Source organism: Salvia hispanica, chromosome 5 (genome assembly GCF_023119035.1).
Source record: "Salvia hispanica cultivar TCC Black 2014 chromosome 5, UniMelb_Shisp_WGS_1.0, whole genome shotgun sequence".
Taxonomy (NCBI): Eukaryota; Viridiplantae; Streptophyta; class Magnoliopsida; order Lamiales; family Lamiaceae; genus Salvia; species Salvia hispanica.
The window spans coordinates 1,061,271-1,082,820 of record NC_062969.1 but is presented as its reverse complement, the minus strand read 5'-3'; the positions used below and the strand labels follow the sequence as shown (position 1 = coordinate 1,082,820).

The 21,550-nt window shown below is 34.9% G+C and overlaps 2 protein-coding genes across 2 annotated transcripts; one reads left to right on the top strand and one right to left on the bottom strand.

Annotated features, from left to right (window-relative positions):
• Positions 1-38: 38 nt before the first annotated feature.
• Positions 39-2,276, bottom strand: LOC125190321 (putative F-box/FBD/LRR-repeat protein At4g03220). Its single transcript, XM_048087592.1, has 3 exons — positions 1,044-2,276; positions 447-632; positions 39-379 (listed from the first exon to the last, which is right to left on the bottom strand). The coding sequence occupies exons 1-3, from the start codon at positions 2,091-2,093 to the stop codon at positions 77-79; spliced, it is 1,539 nt and encodes a 512-aa protein (XP_047943549.1). The 5' UTR covers positions 2,094-2,276; the 3' UTR covers positions 39-76.
• Positions 2,277-4,398: 2,122 nt separating this feature from the next.
• Positions 4,399-9,108, top strand: LOC125191223 (transcription initiation factor IIE subunit alpha-like). Its single transcript, XM_048088735.1, has 10 exons — positions 4,399-4,636; positions 4,739-4,861; positions 5,211-5,331; positions 5,922-6,050; positions 6,280-6,389; positions 6,481-6,664; positions 7,231-7,434; positions 8,192-8,416; positions 8,548-8,749; positions 8,843-9,108. Exons 1-10 carry the CDS (start codon positions 4,611-4,613, stop codon positions 8,929-8,931), a joined length of 1,413 nt encoding a protein of 470 aa, XP_047944692.1. The 5' UTR covers positions 4,399-4,610; the 3' UTR covers positions 8,932-9,108.
• The last annotated feature ends 12,442 nt before the right edge of the window (positions 9,109-21,550 follow it).

Sequence of the window (21,550 nt, the reverse complement as noted above, 5' to 3'; positions counted from 1 at the left end):
TGAAACACGATAAAAAAATACGAAATTAGAAAGGAAAACAGAACAGAATAAATGAATTGTATGATCAAATCAAGAACTACTGAAAAACAATGTTAGCATTGGAAGAAGCTCTAGAAAATCCCAAAATCTGTGATTTGATCTTCTCTCTAAGAAGGGAATCTCTGCCTTTGGAAAGACTAGCGCTTAGAAACACTTGCTGCAGCACTTTCCCATGCTTGAGCAAGAACTTCACAAGGCTTACATCATTTGCACATTCTGTGAATCCATGGATCTTCACCACCTTCAGGTGGTGGAGAAACGATCTCAGCGACTGGGCCTGCGACTCCCAGTGTCGCTCTTCGCCTGAGCTCGGGGACTGCCACAGATCCTTGTTCCATTCCTGGTGGGCAACATTGAGTTTGAGGGAGAGTGTGGATATGGGAACAGAGTTGAATTTGGGGACTTACTTGCTGTTGGGCGCTGCGGTCGCGAATGATCATGATGGTTACGGTGTGGAGGGTGGGAGAGCTCCTGAATATACTTGCTAATCCGGGGTTGTTGTGCTTGTTGAAGGCGGTGGCGAGCTCGAGGTACTTGAGTTTGTTGAATGAGCATAGAGATAGTCCTGCAAAGTGATTGTGTTTTGATAGAATCTGTGGCCACTAACAAAGTTAGGAAGATGGAAGTCTGAATTTAGGGAATTTGATGCAGAGTATGCGGAAGAACAAATCGAAGAAACACAGATTTTGAACAAACAATCTCAGAACAAACACAGAATTTGAATCAATAGTTCAAAGTTACCAACAAACTGCTAAAATAGGAATTGTGTATATATGATTTCATGTAGAAACCAACACAGATTTTGAATCAACAGTTAAAAGTTAACTCAAGCTGCTAAAATAGGAATTGTGTATAATACTTATGATTTTGTGCAGCAATCAATCACAGAACAAATGCAGTTTTTGAATCAGCAGTTAACAATTACCAACAAACTGCTAAAATAGGAATTGTGTAAAACGTATGATTGCAGAAATGCAGAATTGTGGATCGGATGAAGAATGTACCTCGATGCACTGGCTTTCGAGAGTGAGAGAGTGGCAATTCGACATTCCAGAAAGGAAATTCCACACGCTTATGATCTTAGACGCACTGAGATCTTCAGGAAGGAGGTAGAAACCAACAAAAGCCTCCTGTAGATGAGTGAAGTCATGCAGAATGCATTCTTCAGTGACAGCATTGTACGACCAAAACATGATCCGCAGATCTGGTGCTTCGATCTCCACCCGGCTGCTAACGCTATACGCATCAAAGCAGCTCCGCACTCTCAATTTCTTCAGTTTCTGGACGCGGATTTCCAGATCCTGCAGCTGATAGCAGTTCTCGAGGCTCAAATCCTCGAGCGCGGGAGATTCGATTCTGAGATGCCTCAGATCGAAGCACGCTTCGAGATGCAGCTTTTTGAGGAGAGGAAATGACGAATTTGTGAACAGATTCGTGAGATGCGGCTGATCGCAGAGAATTAGGCGCGAGAGAGATAGAACCGAGAGCGATCGGAATCCGTCCTTCATGATCTCGAGAGGCGGCAGGCGGAAGCCAGGGTGGCACGATTTCAGCCGCAGCGAGCGCAGCGTGCTGCTCCCGATCACGCTGCGCGGGAAATTGAAGTAATCGCAGGTGGAGACCTCGATGTCGAGCTCCTGCACGTTGTGCTTCACGGCGTGGCGGATCAGCGCGGAGAGGCGCGAGAATGTTAATGAAGCTCGGAATCGGAGGACTCTGACGTCGGCGTGCTTCTCGAGGAGGCCGAGGATCTGATCCGCGTAGCCGGCGCATCGCGCGACGTGCAGGCGCACTCGCCTCTCGGCGTCGCGGCAGGCGGAGTCGATGTGCGGCGGGCTGTAGGCGGTGGTGAAGTCGAGATCGGGGAAGGAATACCAGAGATCTCGCCAGCGGCGGGAGAGGACGCTCGTCTGCGCGGCGGATCTGATCGGGAGGAAGGCGATGACGTGGTGGAGGATGTCGTCGGGGAGATCGCTGACGCGATCCTCATCGTCGAGGTCGGCCGGCGGCGGATCCCCGCACGGCTTCTTCCGCTTGGCGGATCGCGTTTCCATGAATCATTCGTGTGCGATTGCGATTGGTGGTGGAGGATTTGTGAATGTGAGGGAGTGGCGATGGATGCGAGGAGTTAGGATTCGCCATTTTCTGTGGAGGTTTGAAGTCTTCAAACAGATTTTGATGAGAAGAGTGCGGGAATTCAAACTGAAGAGGTTGTTTCTGTGAATGATTATCGCCTTTTTTTATTCCTTTTTCTTTGCGAATGAATCGCTACGATTCTATTTTTATAATTGATTCAAATATTTTCTTTAAAAAACACATTATATATAAGTTTTTTCAATTCGAAAATAAATCACACAATGACATTAAAACCTTTGCCATATATTTTCCTAAAATACAATAAATAACTACTCCCTAACATAAATATAAAAAAAAATTCGTCCTTAAATATAGTTTATATTGTATTTATCATTGTCTCATAATATTTATATATATTATTCTCAATATATCGACTTACTTCACCACGTACTCCCTCTGTCTATCATTAGGACGGATTTTAAGAAATGTTAAAAAAATTGAGTAGAAAAAAGTTAGTGGAATAAGAATCTCACTTATATATATTAGTTTTAAATGAAATGTGAGTGAAATGAGTTAGTGGAAGGTGGGACTCTATTACCATTTATGGTAAAAATGAACCGGGACTCCTATTCGCGGACGGGCTAAAATGGAAAAACGAGACTCCTATTCATAGACGGAAGGAGTAATTCATTATTTCCTTCGCTTACAGTATATTTACAATTATTACTAACGCTATTATAGTAATAAATGTCGTGCATCATCCTGTTGTTGGAAGGGTAGTGATAAAATGCAAACTCATATATTGTACAAACTCCAAATTATAATTTGGACTGTTAAAAAAATATCAACAGATGTCAAAATAGTAGCAACAGAAAATGTCAACATAGTATCAACACTAGGGCTGGGGAATTATACCGAAATACCGGACTTACCGTACCGAAAAAATACCGAAAATACCATTTTTTCGGTATACCGTAGTTTTCGGTACGGTATGATACCGTACCGATAGAGATCGGTACGGATAACGGTATTAGATTTCCCATACCGCGGTATACCTGGTATACCGAAGATTCGGTATGCCGGTATATACCGGTATACCGAAGATTCGGTATATACCGATGCTTCGGTATACCGTGGTATACCGGTATACCGATTGATATATATAATATATAAATATATATGTTATATTTAAACTAAATTTTAAAAATAAGAATTTTTATTATACAAAAATAAAAGAATCAAAATTGGGAACCCTATTTTTTGAAGTAGTCTAAAACTAGATTTTTTTTTAATATTTTGGATATAATAGATTTTTTCACGGTATAATGGTATAACGGTATGTCGTACCGCAAAACACGGTATAATGGTATATCGGAATGCCATATCGCAGTTCGGTATACCGCAAAAGTACGGTATACCGAAATGCGGTACGGTATACCGATAACACGGTATGGTAACGGTATGGAAAAGCGCCATACCGAATTTCCGGTATACCGAACTCCGGTATACCGAAACTTATGGTACGGTATCGGTATGATTTTTGTCATACCGTAACTTTCGGTACGGTATACGGTATGGCACTCCCGGTACGGTATACCGTACCGAACCACCCCTAATCAACACAACATCAACCGTTGACACTGTGTTGACATTTTCTGTTGTTACTATTTTGTCATCTGTTAACATTTTCTAACGGTCCAGATCATAATTTGGAGTTTGTACGATATATGAGTTTGCATTTGATTATATTCCATTGTTGGAATTATTTGTTGTAAAAAGAGTTAGAATCAACATAGTGAAATATGAAAGAAAAAAAATTGTGGGAGAATATGAAAGAGTATTAATGATAAGAAATTGAAGAAGAAAATCATATGTAGGTGTGAATGAATGGGCGGATAATATTTTTAGGAGGAGATGTGATTAAAAAAAAGAGGTGCCAACTCCAAGGTTAAAAAGGGGAAGAAATCATAAAAATTGAAAATAAATAAATTAAAGGTGAGCACGTTTGCTAGCGCACATTAAGCAATTAGTTGACAAATTACATATGCTGCACACGCTAAAGGTTTGATTTAGACGATTGTGGGTGTTGCACACGCACGTTAGAAATAGTTCTGCATGCGCGAGAATTGAGATGGTCCGACGTGCTTCCTCGCCCGCAACGAGACACGCCCTTCGTGCAGTGCGCGGGTTTACGAGGCATGCTTGCTAGTTGCATGCGAAACATGTTTGACTAGGCTCCAACATTGAAGAATCAACCACCTCTATCCCGTGCCCTAATCCCCAATCACAAACACTCCTACTTTTTTCCCCTTCTCTAATTCCATAATTTTCCCCCAATTTCTCTCCAAACTTTCCCCTTTTCCAATCTTCAAATCCCTAACTTTTCACACAAAAAAACGCCTCGTGATTCTGCTTCACTAGTTTGCGGAGAGCGAAATGCAACCAAGTTGACGGTTCTTCACTGAGCTCGAATTTGCCGGAGAAGGAGCCTAATTATGGCCAGCATCGATCCGTTCAACCGGTATTATGCCTCTCAACTGCGATTATGCTTTTTTCTCGTTACGTACGAGGCGTTTCGTTGACATGCTTTGTGTTGTTTGCTTGTATCACGTGAACGAATCAGCTTGGTGAAACTTGCGGCGAGGGCTTTTTACGATGACATAACGACGAAAGGGGAAAATCAGCAGAAGACGGGGAGAAGCGACAATAGAGGGATTGCCGTTGTTGTTCTCGACGCTCTTACGAGGTAATTTCCGATGACGAAGGGATTGGCAAGTTTTGATTTTTTTTTGTGAAATCGTAATTTGGTTATATTAAGTATGTGTAGTTCATTTATGTTGTTGCTGGAATTTGAATTAAATGTGCTTAAAACTTTGTGAATTTGCCTATTTTGTGTTTAACTGGCCTAATTTGGATGTTCAGTTGATTTCATCATCATTTGCTTGATAATTGTTGGAGTGGAAGAAAAACTGTTGCTGTTTAGGTTTGACAATTGGGAATACTAAGATTAAATTTCGTTTAAGCTTTGAAATCGAGGTAAACAATGTCTGTACGTAAAATAATCTGATGTGGCTTCAATTTTCGTTCTGGTCCAGGCGACAGTGGGTAAGAGAAGAGGATTTGGCAAAGGACTTGAAGCTTCATACCAAGCAACTTCGAAGAACTCTCAGGTTCTTTGAAGAAGAAAAGCTAGTAGCTCGAGATCACAGGAAGGAGGTTGGTTTGACTGGTTCGAATGTTTATTATGATTATTTCCACTCGTTTATTGGCCTACGTTATGCTTATATAATGTCGAAATCTCATGCTTTATTTGTCTTTATATTTATCCGAACTCCGTATGCTCAACAGTGTTGGGAACAGTAGTTCCTGGTAAATGCGAATCTAGGTTTTCCATTCTTCGCGTATAGCTGCCATGCAGAATGTAAGATTATGCCCATGCCTAGATTCTTCCTAGAGATGCAGTTACACTACAGGTTCAATATATTGTGTAGATTACGCTTGTGCTTGTGCACATTATGCATGCATGCACTAGTGGAAACTATTACACGTGTAAAAGTGAGTCTGGCTACTTAATTTGTTTTCTTTTGAACGAATAAAGGTAGAAAGAGGACAGATGGCAGGACTTTTCCGAGTATAGTTAGTTTTTCTCATTTAATGACCAATTAGATTCTTAAATACAAGTTACATAGTCCTCAATTCAAGCTGGAACCCCCCCCCCCCTCAATTTTCTGATTGGTAGTTCATTTGATTACTTAAAGTTGTCAAGTGCCCCCCGTATTTGTTTGATTATATCTCATTCTTTGCAGACTGCAAAGGGTGCAAAAGTATATAATGCTGCAGTTGCTGCCACTGGTGATAGTCAACAGACTGGAAGAGAAGGCGATGACAAACAAAAGATGCATGTACACTCGTATTGCTGTCTGGATTATGCACAGGTTTTTGGCTCCTTAACCTAGATACTTTTCAGTAGGATCATGCATATCATAGTCCAGAACATTGCGTGGCTAGAGGAAGTGGGTTGTTGATATTGTTAGCGGTGAAACAAGAGTTTGTAGCAAAATTGCGGTTTAGATTCATTAATCTTTGGGGCCTATCTGAGAGTATGTTTGATGTTTCTTCCCTCCATCTGAAATTGACTTATGTAGTCTAATTAATTTATTGCAGATATATGATGTGGTGAGGTACAGATTGCATCGAATGAAGAAAAAGCTGAAGGATGAACTAGAGAGCAAGAATACTATACAGGAGTATGTTTGCCCCAATTGTGGCAAAAGGTATCTGTTCGTAGAACAAGGGTCATTTTCCCTGCACTTTTGGCATTTAATTACTGACGGGTCTTGAGATTTTATTTCAATTAAACTCCAGATACACTGCTCTTGATGCACTCCAATTGATCACTCCATATGACGAGTACTTCCACTGTGAAAGTTGCAATGGTGTACTTGTAGCTGAAAGCGACAAGTTAGCTATTCAAGATTTGGGAGATGGAGATGATAATGCAAGAAAGCATCGCCATGATAAAATAAAAGACATGTTGTCAAAGATGGAGGTTTGTCCTCTTTAAGTTTTTTTGATCATTCTTGTATGATTCAAGTTCTGTGATTATGTTAAACTTTTTAACTATATAAAGAAATGAAAGCCTGCCATACTTCTCAGTCAATTCATTTACCAATTTGCCGAATTAGTTTATTTATTGATGTAAAGATGCTTATTTTAGCATGTACGAGTCTCATCAATCATCTGGTTGAATATGAAAATGCTATACTTGCTTTCAATTTAATAAAAAAAAATATTGTAGCCTCTGCTTCTTTCTGCTATAAAGTACAACGTAGAAAATGATGACAGATATGCGATGTACTTATTCCAAACTTGTTTGGTCATTTCAAAGGATTAATTAATCTTTACAATAGATGTATATAGATGTTTTTTAACAGATTGGCAGTACATGGATTTGATGCTGCCAATTGCGCTTCTCCGTATGAATTTGCATGTTCACAGCTTTTCCAAAAAAATCATGGGACCAATTGAATTGTTATCATCTTACAAATTTCAAGAAATCTTGCTTTTCTGCCTCATAAACTGTCTTCTTAGTTGTGGAAGTTTGGTTGGAAACAGGTACAGCTCAAACCACTCATTGATCAACTTGCTAGGGTTAAGGATTTGCCCATCCCTGAATTTGGAAATCTTCAAGCTTGGGAAGCTAGAGCACATGCTGCTGGGCGTTCTTCCAATGGGGACCTTACAGCGAATGACCCTTCTAAATCATCTCAGGGTTTTGGTTTTGGCGGAACTCCTATGCCTTATGTTGGGGAGACGAAGGTGGGCTTGCTTCTTAACTTCTTTCACTTTATGTGCGAGGTTTTGTTTTCTATCTTGCTCTTGCTATAAAAGATGGGTCAAAGAGATTGAGCACTGACCGGAGTGATGAATATACACTTTGCTTACTAAAATGCATTTCGTATCAATTCCTTCAGGCTACTTAGTCTCTCGTCAGCATGTCATAATTATAGATATACTGCACTCAATCACAATAGGGTACATTTTTAGCTTCCTAAATAGCTGGTACTCCCTCCATCCACCATTAGGAGTCCCATTTGCATTTGACGCGAGTTTTAAGAAATATAAAGAAAAGTGAGTGGAAAGGGATAGTGAAATGTGGGACCCGTTTTTATATAGTAGTTTTATAATAAAATGTGAGTGGAATAAGTTAGTGGAATATGGGGTCTACCTATCATTTATAGTAAAATTGAACCGGGACTCCTAATGGCGGACGGAGGGAGTATATTTCTGTGGGAGTGTGTGGGACACGTTGCGAATGTTCTTAATTGAGAAAAGGAATAATTGAAGCCTATACGACATAATGAAGTTCTTTCATTCTGGATACGAAAGATCAGCATGCTGGAAAACCATTAGTGTACATCAAACTTTCTCTAGTTGCCTGGTGAACATTGAAATATGTTGCTTTATAACTCCTAATAATTTGATTTGATGCATATGTGCTCACCATTACTTTGGAACTCTGCTAATGGAAAATTTGCATGTATTACTCTAAAACCTTAAAGTTTTGCAATGGCAGGTTGAAGTTGCTTTTTCTGGCATTGGTGAAAAAGGAGAAACGGCGAAATCAGAAACTCCTATGAAAGTGTTGCCTCCATGGATGATAAAGGACGGAATGAGTCTCACGAAAGAGCAACGTGGAGAAACCAAAGCAGAGACGAAAACTGATGGCACTTTGACAGCTCCCGAGGTTTCTGATGACAAAAAATCATCAACAGTAAATGATGAAAAAAAGAGTATACAGGTTTTTGCCATTACTGAAACCTTTTGTTTTAATCTTCGCACCACTTCACATAATGTAGACTTCTTTGGGATTTTATCTTTCATTTAGAACTCTCAGGTCTTCTTTGATCTCTAATGTTTCCATATTTTCAGGATGAATATGTTAAAGCCTATTATGCCGCTATACTAATGCGGCAACATGAACACGGAGAGACAATGAATAGGCCGGAGCTAGCCAATACGATCTCCAACGAAGACTATTACACCACCACTGAGCGGCAAGTTGGCATGAAGTCAAAACGCGAAGATTATGAAGGAGACGATGTCAATTGGGAAGAGGCTGCTCCGCCAACCGGTAACTCACTTAAACCAAAAACTGGTATACAAAAAAAATTCACTCCATTTGTATAAATATCAGAAAGTAACGATTGCCACGACTGATTTTCAGGTGGCCAGACTAGACAATTTAAAGTTGACCTGAATGAAGAAGCTGAAGTTTCCGAGGAGGAGGACGATATCGACTGGGAAGAAGGATGAAGCTCCGGCAGCTTAGAAATTACTATGTACAAGTAGTAGCATCTGGTTGTGTGGATATAGTCAATGTAGAAAAGTAGTGTATGTAGAAATAGAATTGAACTGCAGAATCCCCAGTGTAGAAGATAATGGCATTTTACTTTGTGATTTGAGTTTAGGCATAAATGATCATTGTATCTACACAGTTGACTCACACCAGGAATACAATGTTACAGATGCATCCACCTCAGCATAAGCGAAAACTGCAGCAGGGCCGTTCCCGGGTCGCCTGATTCCTACATTGCTTCAACAAGAACTTCCAGTATCTCGAGCACGAAGGATTCATATGGATCGCTCGCCTGATTCCTACATTGCTTCAACAAGAACTTCCAGTATCTCGAGCACGAAGGATTCATATGGATCGCTCGTAGAATCCATCTCATTGAACTGTCACCACGAGACGACTCTCTTGATAGCAAATGCATTTGAAATAGGAGCTCAGCAGATCGGTTTCTAAATATAAGTCAGATAATTTGCCGTGATACATCTAGCAATAATTTCTGTCAGCAAAAATATAAGTCAGATAGCATTATAAGAAGTGTAAATTAACAAGGCCCATGGTATGTAAAACAGAGTTTATTTGAGGTAGCATCTAAACATAACGGATATATGAGATGGGGTGCGTTAAAATGACAACGCTTCTTAAAATAATTATACCACCATTCTTAGCCAATCATTTGTACACGTGGACGAATAATCGGCTGCCATGTGGCAATCATAAAAAATGCTCAAGGGTAAATTTTATCGGTCAGCGCAATATCCAATACACTAGACAGCAATTTATAAATTGTTGTGTAGTGTTTAAGTTTATCTCAAGTAATTCAATGTTACATACGTTCCCTCCATCGTCTTCTTCTTCAATGCTCATCACATGAAAATGGATTCCGGGTACAATTCTTCAATTTTCACCTTAATTTGATTTTATATCTTCGATTGTGAATTCATGTTGGAAGGATGAGAGAGATGATATCGAATTATCACGTTTCCCTAAATTGCAGTTTTAGTCAAGCGGAATGTGAATTGTCCATTTAGGTGGTGTTCGGTTTCCTAGATAAAATAATACCAAGATATAATATAGGATTGAGTCGTGAGATTATTTTAGTTATAGGAGGTTAGCTATGACTAATTATCCCATGATTATCCACTTAGGATTAAGTTATCTTATGAACCAAACACACTGCATATTTAATCTCGGATACTATCTTGCAAACCGAACACCCCCTTGACATGTTTGGTAGGGGTGATAACTCATCTAGGTGGTGTTCGGGTGAGTAACGCGTATGAAACTTGTCCTTGAAAGGGAAACAATAGCTGGCTAATTAATACTCTCTGTCTCAAAAGAATATGCACTTTGTGTTAGATACATGTTTTAATGCAAAATTGATAAAGTAAAAGAGATATAAAGAGAAAAAAGTAATTAAAGTATTATTAGTGGAGAATGAGTTCCATCTCAGTAGAGAGTATAGAGTTTCATAAATTCAAAAGTGCATATTTTTATGGGACGGACTAAAAAGAAAAGAGTGCATGTTTTTGTGAGATGGAAAGGAGACGAACATGACCATTTCTTCAATCCAAAAGAAAATTAAATCTCTTTTTGCTATTTTTAAAAAGGCCCAATAATAATAACCATCAACTTAAAAGGCCCAATCATATAATGACCATCCAAGAGGCTTTCTCGCAAAGTAATATAGTTTGTGTCAGTAGGCCCATAAGCCCAGTAATGTTGTGACATTTTAATTGAAAGTCTTATAGCAACATATAGACTTGTCATATTTTTTTATTTACTTCGTATTACTAAATTTAGTAAAATTTAATAACTTCATATTTGTGAGTAGTTGGCAGCATTGGTCGAGTGTGATTGAATCATTTGTGAGCTAATAATGAATAGTGTTTAGGGTAATGATAAAATACAAACTCAAATAGTGTACAAACTTCAAACTATGATCTGCACCGTTAGAAAATGTCAACAGATGACAAAATAACAGCAACAAAAAATGTCAACACGGTGTCAACACAATTTCAACACAGCATCAGTCGTTGACATTGTGTTGAAATTTTTGTTGCTATTATTTTATCATCTGTTGACATTTTCTAACGGTCCAGATTAAAGTTTTGAATTTATACAATATTTAGAGTTTGCATTTGATCACATTCCATAGTGTTTATTAGTAATAATTATAAATGCACTGTGAACTATGTTGTGGTTTTGTATATTCAGTTTTATTTAATAGCAATAATTGTAAATGCGCTTAAAATGATAAGTCAACATAATCAAATACTCCCAAATTGTAAAACATCATGAGATATAGATTAGCATTCGGATGTATGCATTGTCTTACTATTCTTAGCCCTTAAGATAGATTAAACACTATGATAATTAATATAGTATGGCTGATGAATTAAAATAAAAAGTTCAATTTGAATAATCTAAAGCTGTCAAATTAAAGTCATACTCTATTAAGACTTCCCTATGAAAGCTGACATTGCTTTCATGCAGAAAGTTTTAGATCTAGACTTTAATTTTCCACTACCAATTTAATTATTTAAATGAGAAAAAGGAGTTATACATTAGAGAATGACATGGTTAGATCGGCTATACATTTATTATTACGCTGATAATACTAAATTATTTAACTCCGATATTTGCATGGTTAAGTTTTCTCAATACTTTAAGACAAAATACTCATGCGTCACAAAAAGACAAAATACTTAAGAAACTAAAGAAATGAAAAGTAAATCAAGAAAAGAGTAGTCAGAAATAATGTTCAATGTTCCCAGATTGCTGGGCATGCACTGGATGCCACGAGCACATTCATTATAATAATAATAATAATAATATTCTCTCTGTTCCGCTTTAGGAGTCCGATTGATCAATTTTGAGCGTCCCGCTTTAAGAGTCTCGGTTGAGATAAATTAATAAAAAATGCCAACAAAGTATTAAAAGTGAGTCCTAACATCCACTAAAACTAATAAAAAAGTGTTAAAAGTGGATCCCAACATCCACTATAACATTTATATATTGGACACTCAATTAAAAGTGGGTCCCAACATCCACTACTATATTTATTTATTACACACTCAAATACTTTTTTCTTAAAATATATGCCCGACTCAACCGGGACTCCTAAAGCGGGACGGAGGACGTATAAAATAGATAACATCTATCACAAAATTGGGATCTGCCTACCTTGCTAGTATTAAAAAGACAAATCATACTCACTTGATCAAAATATAAAAAAAGGGACTCTCACGTGTCCGTCGGCCCCAAAATATAGTTTACAGTGCAATATTAAATTATATATAATGTTTAAAATCATAAATTAGTTCAAATTGAAACAATGCACAGATGCATTAATGCAAGCTAGGGTTAGTAGTTAAGGCACCTAAATCCTCGCTAACTCACATGGAGAGCGTGCACCCACGGACCTATTCCCTCCGTCATAAAAATGTTGTCCATGACCAGGCGCGAGTTTTAAGAAATGTGAATAAAAGTGAACTCAAAAAGTTAGTGGAATGTAGGCCCGATATTTATATATTAGTTTTAGAATAGAATGTGAGGGTAATGAATTAGTGGAAAGTAGAGTTCATTTACCAAAAAAAAATAAAGTGGACGGACCGAAATGGAAAAACTGGACAACATTTCATGGACAGGGGGAGTACTTAATAAGACCATCTCTAACCATACTAAAAAAATGAGTTTTGGTGTAGAAATCTTATCTAACCATACATCAAACTTAAACTCATTTTTAGTGTTTTTTTGAAACAACACCAAAGATAGTGTTAATGTAAAAATTTTGTGAGACAAAAACTCGAAAACGGTGTAAATTTTGAATTTGGCGTAAGTAAAACAACTTTTTAACGTGACGTATATTCAAAAATGAATTTGAATTTGGTGTAAATGATTGTAGATGTCTAAGCATGACGCGTTTGTTTTCGAACCAGCCATGATATAGTTACAAAATTCTGAAATTTAAGAAATTATGTTTAGTAATTAAATGAAAAAAAAAATAATAGAAAGAATAAGCGAATGAAAGAATAGTATAAAGATTAAAATTCTTAATTTTTATTAAAAGATGAATAACTTATTTTTGCACGAAAAGAGTAATACAAAGTAAAATGACTTGCAAACATTTAATAATGACATTTTTCTAGATTCGAGTCTTCGGTAACAAATCTAATTCAAATTAAAATTTATCTCACACATAAAAGTAAATTCCCTAAATCGAAACCCCCAAAATTACTAATCCATAATCTACTATTAACATCTCTCGATCAAATTAACCTAAAATCAAAAACCAAAATCAAGTCAAATTATCAGATTGCTTCCTTCTAGTGACTCGAATGTAGCAATAAACCGCCGCGAAAATCGCAGTGACGAGGCCGCCGATGATGACTCCGCCGCCGGCAACCGACTTATCCGACGAGTGGCGCTTCCCGATCTCTAACGCCGATGGAGGATCCGCCGCAGCTGTCGTCGTCTCCGGCTCTAGCTTCTGCAGCAGAGCTCGAGATCTGAAGCTCGGCGACAGATCCGGCTCGGCAACGGCGGTGTGGAGCGTGAAGAGAAACGCGGAGAGTGTGAGGAGAGCGAGCAGGAATTTGTTGCCCATGACGTGTTCGACGAAATGGCTGTGTGATGATTTCAGGCGTTTTTGGAATGAGCTGGATTCGTCTATTTATAGACACGGAATACAGCTTCATTTGAAAATCGGGTATGGAGGGTATAATCGTCATTTTACGTGCTAAAATCGATTTTTTATTAGGTAGGAAATTAGAAAACTTGAACGATGTTAGAGGCTGGCGAGGCTTTGAAAGTAAAAGGAACTAGATGGAAGAAGGCTTTTGAAGTGCTCTTTTGTGGTTTTGTTGTTTTTTCTTTCATTCTTTCTTTTCCTCTGGTGCATGCTTTTCTGTTGTTGGCGTCGTGTTCTTGGTTGAGCTGGTAGTGTGGCTTTTTGTTGAGGGTTGGCTCGTGGTCGGGTTGCTGCTGACTTGTAGTGTTTCTTTGCTTAGCTTTATGGTTTTTTGGTTTAGTGGCGGGTAAGTGGGGTTATTTTTATGGTTTTTGGATTTGTCTTTTTTGCTTTGTTCGTTTGTTTGTTAGGGACTGTTTTGCTCGTTGCGTCCTCAGTTTGAGCATTTCTCTTTTATAAAAAAAAATCTTGAGAACTAGTACTAGAGAGGAGGAGACAAAATTCGAGGAATTTAAATCATATGGTGGTACTTAGATTTATTAATTGTGAAATTAAATGATTAATTTATAAATATATATAGATTAAAATGGTTGGTTAGTCTATTGATCGTGCTTGTGCTTGTGCCTGTGCCCTCAAACAACACACACTAGCGTGTGAAATCGTGGCATGAGGAAGTAAAGGAGAGACCCAAGATAAGTACGTGCATTGCAGAGTGCGCTATTACTCTCCATTGCTATCGCCATAACAATACTTTGTGAGTTCATGTTTGTTTACAACAATTTGCAAACAATATATACATAAATCATATTGGAATGCAATCAGTTCAATTTATATGGTATTGAGTTCTTTCAATTTTTTGACATTAGAGAAAAATTTATTCACCAAATCCACATTAAACTATTGTTGATGGCCACATAGAGCGATTATCTTTACATTTAAATCATGTAAAGAATATTGTTTTGATATTATATTTTTAAAAATTGATGACTTGTTTCTTAAAAAGAACAAAAATATGTAGTAGGGGTATTTCTCAATTTGTAGCATTGGACCTATATAATGTGAAAAATGGATATGATACTATGGTAGGATGATAGTTGCTATCTCTATAGGTAGGACATGATCTATAAATTATAATTAAATAATTGGAATCAGCCTGTTACCAACTATTTCATTATTAATGCATATTTTTGCACCACAAAAATTCTATTATTGGCACTGCAATTGATATATATCCATTAAATGCAATTTTGAAGAGTATTATAGTCACAAAATTAAAACAACGAGCCCACAAATTAAATCAAACGAAAACAACTTGTATGATTCACGAATATAAATTTTGGTTAAATATTATGCATTAAATAATATGCTACCAAATATAGACATTTACTATTTGCCTTTAGGGAAATCTCTACAGCTGTTTTCTGTTCACAAAATCTTGCTACAATGCTATAGTTTTTATTATACAAACGGAATTAAATAATACCTCTGTCCTGAGAAAGTTGAGTCATTTTTTTTTCGCAATTATTTAAAAAAATCGTAATAAATAGTTAAAGTGGATATATAGTAAAGTAAACGTGAGAATAATGTAGATGAGAGTCTTTATTATATTATTTCTAGTTTTTACTTTACTATATATCCACTTTAATTATTTATAATGAATTTTTCAAAATAAGTGTGAAAAAGAAGTGACTCAACTTTATTGGTACGGGGGGAGTAGTACGCGTGTAATAGAGCTGGTTCTAAAAGATATGGGTATTTTGTATTTCAGCCATGAATATTTCATTGCAAACTTATATGTACATCTTAAATTTCAAATTCTCCGCACATTCACGACAAACTAGTCTTCACTGTGGACGGCTCATATTTTAATGCAAAATTTACAAAATAAGACTGAAACAGAGAAGAAAAATGTTAAAATATTATTAGTGCAAAATAAGATCCACCGCAATTCAATAAGACTCAAATAAATTAGCGAACTTTTAAGTATTTTTTATAAATAAAAATGTCAAATTCTAAAAAAATATAAATTTGGTTTATTTACTCTACAACATTCAAATTTGCCAGAAAAGCTTTGAAGATTGAGTGTGAGATCATCGAATAAGTTACAATTAATGTAGTCCAATAGGTAATAGGGATGTGGTGCAATTTAGCTGGATCAACAAGATTCCAGCTAGATTTATCAAGGTCAAATTGAAGTCAAAATGTAAAAATTTCAATTATTTAAACTATGTATCAGTGGAATTTATATGCACTAAATATAGATCTGTGAGATCGATTGCAACCTAAAGTTGATTGTTTGTTAAAAAGGGTAATCAAAAGGTAGATGGGGCATACATAAGTTCATAACAATACTATAGGAAGTTTCTAGTAATTAGTTGGAAATATTTATAATCTTCTTCTCAATAATATTTTTACAATAAAAAAAATGCTCAAAATATTAGCAAAATATCAATATAGTATAGGTACATTATAAACTAATTAAGATGCACAAAGTTTAGATTAAACACGATGCGAAGCCTTCTTTTATTTCGCGATTTTGTAGTTGTGTCATTGTACTGTTTACTCAACTACGTATAGTTTATAAATGGTTTGAGTCTTTATTTTGCGTAACAAAGAATAATTTAGCAAGAATAGGCGAGCCTGAACAGGAACACCACCTGATCACCAAATAAAGCAAAAAAAAAACAAAATCACAAACTACAACAGCAACACGAACATAAGGAGATCGAGATGCAGCCACGAGAAAGAAAAAAGAAAGAATAAATTCCCTTAACGTATCATATATTGACACTTGGCATCATGTATTCATCTACCACTCCCTCCGTTCCATAGTAATAGAGTCATTTTGTCATTTTAGTACATTCCACGGTAATAGAGTCATTTACATTTTTAGTAAAAGTCAACACATATTTCCACACCTATTTTACTCTCTCTTACTTTTTTTCTCTCTTTATCTCTCTACCTTTTTCATTTTCCACTTTATTCTCTCCTTACTTAACACGCCTAACACAATTTTTCTTAATCTCTGTGCAAAAAAGAAATGCATCAATTACTATGGAACGAAGGGAGTGCAACTGAAACTCCTACATAGGTCTATAATTTTATAAGACCAATTATTTATACTATTTTTTTATACGTTAAATTTTTATTTTGATAAATTTCAAAATATTTTCTGACATTCGATTGTTACGAAATTAAGTCCAATTTGGTCCACAGAATGTGTAAGGTAATATAGCACAGTCGCCATAAATGATAGTGAGAAACAGTGCAGGTGGGGAGAAGCACACATGCTTTGAAATTGATATGTAAATTTTTAACTATCGAATAAAATATTAACAATAGTAGTATATTATACTATCATAATTATATCAACATTAATCTCTCTCTTACTTACCCTCTCTCTATTTTAACTATTTATTAAGTATTATTTTTATAAAACGAGTACAGAAAATAAGTGTGGTAAACTTTCAGAGACAGAGGGAGTAAATTTATGTTAAGATTAATATCAATAAGTTATAGGAGCAGTAAAATAAATTTTTTGAAGATTCATATAATTGCCCTTGAGTTAAGTTTAAATTGTATTTTGATTTTAAAAGAAGCATTGGTAATAAAAATGTGATATATGTCTTTTTTTAAAACTTCAAACATCAAATGTCTAGCTCTTTCAATTATAAGTTATAATGCAATTAGATTGCAATTTTTGATGGAGATAGTAGGTCAACTATGGCCAATATATAACAGTTATTGTCACACCTAACATAAAATGTCTTAATTGAGCGTCACTATTTACCTAAATAGAATCGCATAATATATAGATATATAGTTGGCAAGAAGAAGACATGTCTTATGAAGTAGTACTAGGTTACTATGACCTACTTAATTTTTTCTATTGAATTATAATTTGAAATCATTTGGATTGTATTAGGGGAAGTTGTCTGATGTTGCTATTATCGATTTTTGCAATTAATTTTTAATTGTTTATACAGGTGAATTTGCAATTACTGTATTGATTGTTGTTAAATTTTTGGTAATTAAATATCAATAAAATGAAATATGTAACAAAAAGGTATAGCAGTATAATTCTTTTAAAGACATAAGTTCACGATTTAAAAAAGTAAGCATTTTCTGGTTAATTTCATAATTTTAAAAATGGATCGATTATACCATAATTTTGGCATTTTCATAATTACTCATAATTTCAAAATTTAAAAAAATAGACGAGGGAGAAGAAAAATGCTACGTGGACAAATGTTCAGCTACTTAAAAGACATCGTTAATATATCTAGTTATTCATGTTTTTAACCTTTACATTGCAGCAAAAAAGGCAATTCCGTCGCCTTGGCGACCCCCACATTCCGGTCCGACATCCATGTGAGGGGGTTAAATTAGGGTACGCAGTAGTTCGTTAAAGGGGAGGCCTTAACCCACTGGCTGCCAGAAGCCCATCTCCCAAAGGCTCACACTTGTGCATGAAAGATGAAAGCAACTAACGACAGTAGTGGGATTTGAACTCATGCTCATTGCAGCAAGATCTGCCCCTCCGTTGCCAACTGTGCTATGCCCCTGCGGGCAATTTTTTAACCTTTACATATGTACATGTCATGTAACAAATTCAGACACTTTGCAATTTGACAACTAAAATTTTTATGTCAAAGTTATGATATATTGATAAATTTTTAAAGTTACAATATTGACGATCAAACTTTACAGTCCAAACAAATGGGCCAATGAAAAACAGCCCATCTATTTTAATGGATAAAGCCCAATTTAAATTAGGCCAGCAAATAGAAAGTAGAGATTTATGAAACTCAAATCAATTGATGACTTTAGAAATTCATTTCTTGTTAACAATAAGGAAATTCATTAATGTTGAATTTTGACTTTGGATGAATGTTCTAAATTCAAGGCTGAAAGCATGTGCAAAAGAAATAGAAGCAATGAATTTACTACAAATTGAAAATGTAATACTTGAATCTGTGTATTAGAATAGAATAAAACAAAAGTAAAGTATTGTATTATTTTTTTAAGTGTAAGAAATATTTATCTCTAAATATACGAACTTTGAGCTTTCATGTTTTACACATCCTTTTCTAACTAACAATTTGTCTGAAACTGTACACAAAATCAAAATATTCCAAAATTGATGTGGTGTATTGCAATTTTGTGTAAAATTTAAATGAATTAATAGTTCATATATTTAGAGAACAAACAAAGATTATGTGCAAATCATAAAACATTATACTATTATTTTAGGAGTAGAAAATTATATCCAGTTGAATATTAAACTAAAGGATCGTTAAGTGGTCTTACAAAATCAGGACCATTAGAATATTATATACTCCTATGTGGCTAAATAATATCTAAATTGATGGTCTTCCTTTGCACCATATGATTCTTGCTCTACCAATCTAATTATTTTTGTCTCTCATGGTATCAATGTGGTCCAAATTCATTCCTAAAGGCAACATATATCTCATCTAAAAAAAAGTAAAATTCTTTAGTTGTCACATACCATTGATTTTGATGCCCAATAATTCAAAATGTGGGGATGGTGAGCATCATTAGTTTTTGAATTCAAAATTTATAGTACAAATGTTATTTATTCCTACCCATGTTTTGTACTTTCATTGCAAAAATATGTCTACTTTTTGCCAATCACCAATAAGTAGATTGATTAGAACAAGTCATTGAAATATGTTTTCATGAAAAAAATTGGAAGATCAAATTAAATTACAATAATTAAGTTTTATTTTAGGTAGGACATTGGTCAATGAACTGAAGGTTCAACATCGGATTGCCGGTAAATCTGTCATATTTATCTCTTTTATCGATGGATGTGTTGGTAATTTTTATTGATTTCAAGACTTTTATCCGTCGCTTATTCATCGTTCTATATTTTAGATTTTGATTTTTTTGTTTGCCATTTAATTATAACCATTCCTACTAATTATAGGTGAATTAATGGTAATTTTTCAAAGGTTATACTCTTAATTATTGCTGTTACAGCTATAATAATTTGAAAAAGCAAAATTAGTGTCGCATCTTTGATAAATGATATTGGGAGTTTCCCAAGGATGGTGGTGAGGTAAAAGTAAGCTTTTATAATTCACAAACCATTAACTCAAGATAGGGCCCTACTTTCACCTAATGATGTGTTTAACCATCATAAATCTAATTGGGAAAAATGCACTTATATTCTTTCTTACAAAAGAAAATGCTTTAAAGTTTAAACCAAAAGTAGTGAGCATCAAAACAATATAGAATAGTTTAAATATAGATAGTAAGAAAAAAAACAACAAAATTAACATGTAGTAGTTATAAAACACACGAATATGAAATATTAATAGTATTTAAAAAGCTCAATTTTGTGCTCCTCTATAGGTCTAATGATGGAAAAGAAAAGGCAATCATTTCACATCTCCTAAATTATGTGATTGGTCTACAATGGTTCACATTACCTTATTTTGCATTCAATTATTGCATTCGGTGTGTATTTATGTTTCTTATAAATCTAGCTTTACCTGACTCATGATTATATTAATTATACATATATGATAAATTAATTTGACCCTAGCTAGATTGCAATTAAACCCTCTTCAACCTTTGTTCTTATACAGTTGTAATCCACTTAAATTTTGATCTCATGATTCCATCAATTCATGTGTAACTACTTTATGGGCTTGCTATGTAAAGTCATTACATATTATTCGATGTGAATTCATTAAAAGGGTAACATGAAACACAAGTATTCACGAATTAGAGAAAAATATATACCAAAGTTTTAAATTAATACATTTATATAAATGGGTAGTGATAAAATGCAAACTCATATATTGTACAAACTCCAAACTTTTCAACACAGTATCAACACAATGTAAATACAATGTCAACACAGTGTAAAATTTCAAGATTTTGATGTCAACACAATTTCAACGCAGCATCAACCGCTGACATTATGTTAATATTTTTTGTTGCTATTATTTTATCATCTGTTGATATTTTTCAACGGTCCAGATCAAAGTTTAGAATTTGTACAATATTTAGAGTTTGCATTTGATCACATTTCTTTATATAATATATATTATATACCAAGTTGGCACTGACTCATACTAAGTTTAAAAAATTGTGATTTTTATATTAATAATATCATCAAAATTTTGATATTTTGTGTGAATTTTAGTGTAAAAGCCCTTGTCAACATAATTGGAAAATTATCGTATTAAAAGGTTGAACTAAAAATTTAGAATAAATAATCCTTAATTAGTGAACTTAATTCATATGTCTGTCCCCCATTAGCTGTTAATTAAGGGTGATTATTATACAAAAGATGGAATACTTTTTTATGGAGTATTTCATTTTTGAACCCATTAGCATAAAGATGAAAAAGAAAAACAAGTCAAATCACACAAAGTTTTTTTGTTAAAAATTTATTTACGATGTCTTCACCATCATTACCAAAGAACTAGATGGAAGCTCATCCACTTTGTAGGTCCATACTTTAATTTTTAGGGAGAATTATCATTCCAAGCAAACCTTTTTTAATTCCTGTCTAATTTGTTGCTACTATAATTTATAGCTGCAATGAATACACATATATAAAATTATCACAATTCATCAGGGTATATTAAAATGAATTTATTGACTAGAAGGTTTGATATAAAAATTACAGTACAATGAATTAAAGTATTATTATTATTTGAAAACTAATTTTAACTCTCGCTTTCGCTTAATAGTTGCAATATGGAATCAGTTGAAATTCTTTTTAGTTGTTTCAATTGAATAATATATATGACTTAATAAATTAAAACCATATATTAACAAATATTGTGTTAAATTAGTTTGCTCCATCATGCATCTTCATTATGGATACTTTGTTGTAACATAGATTC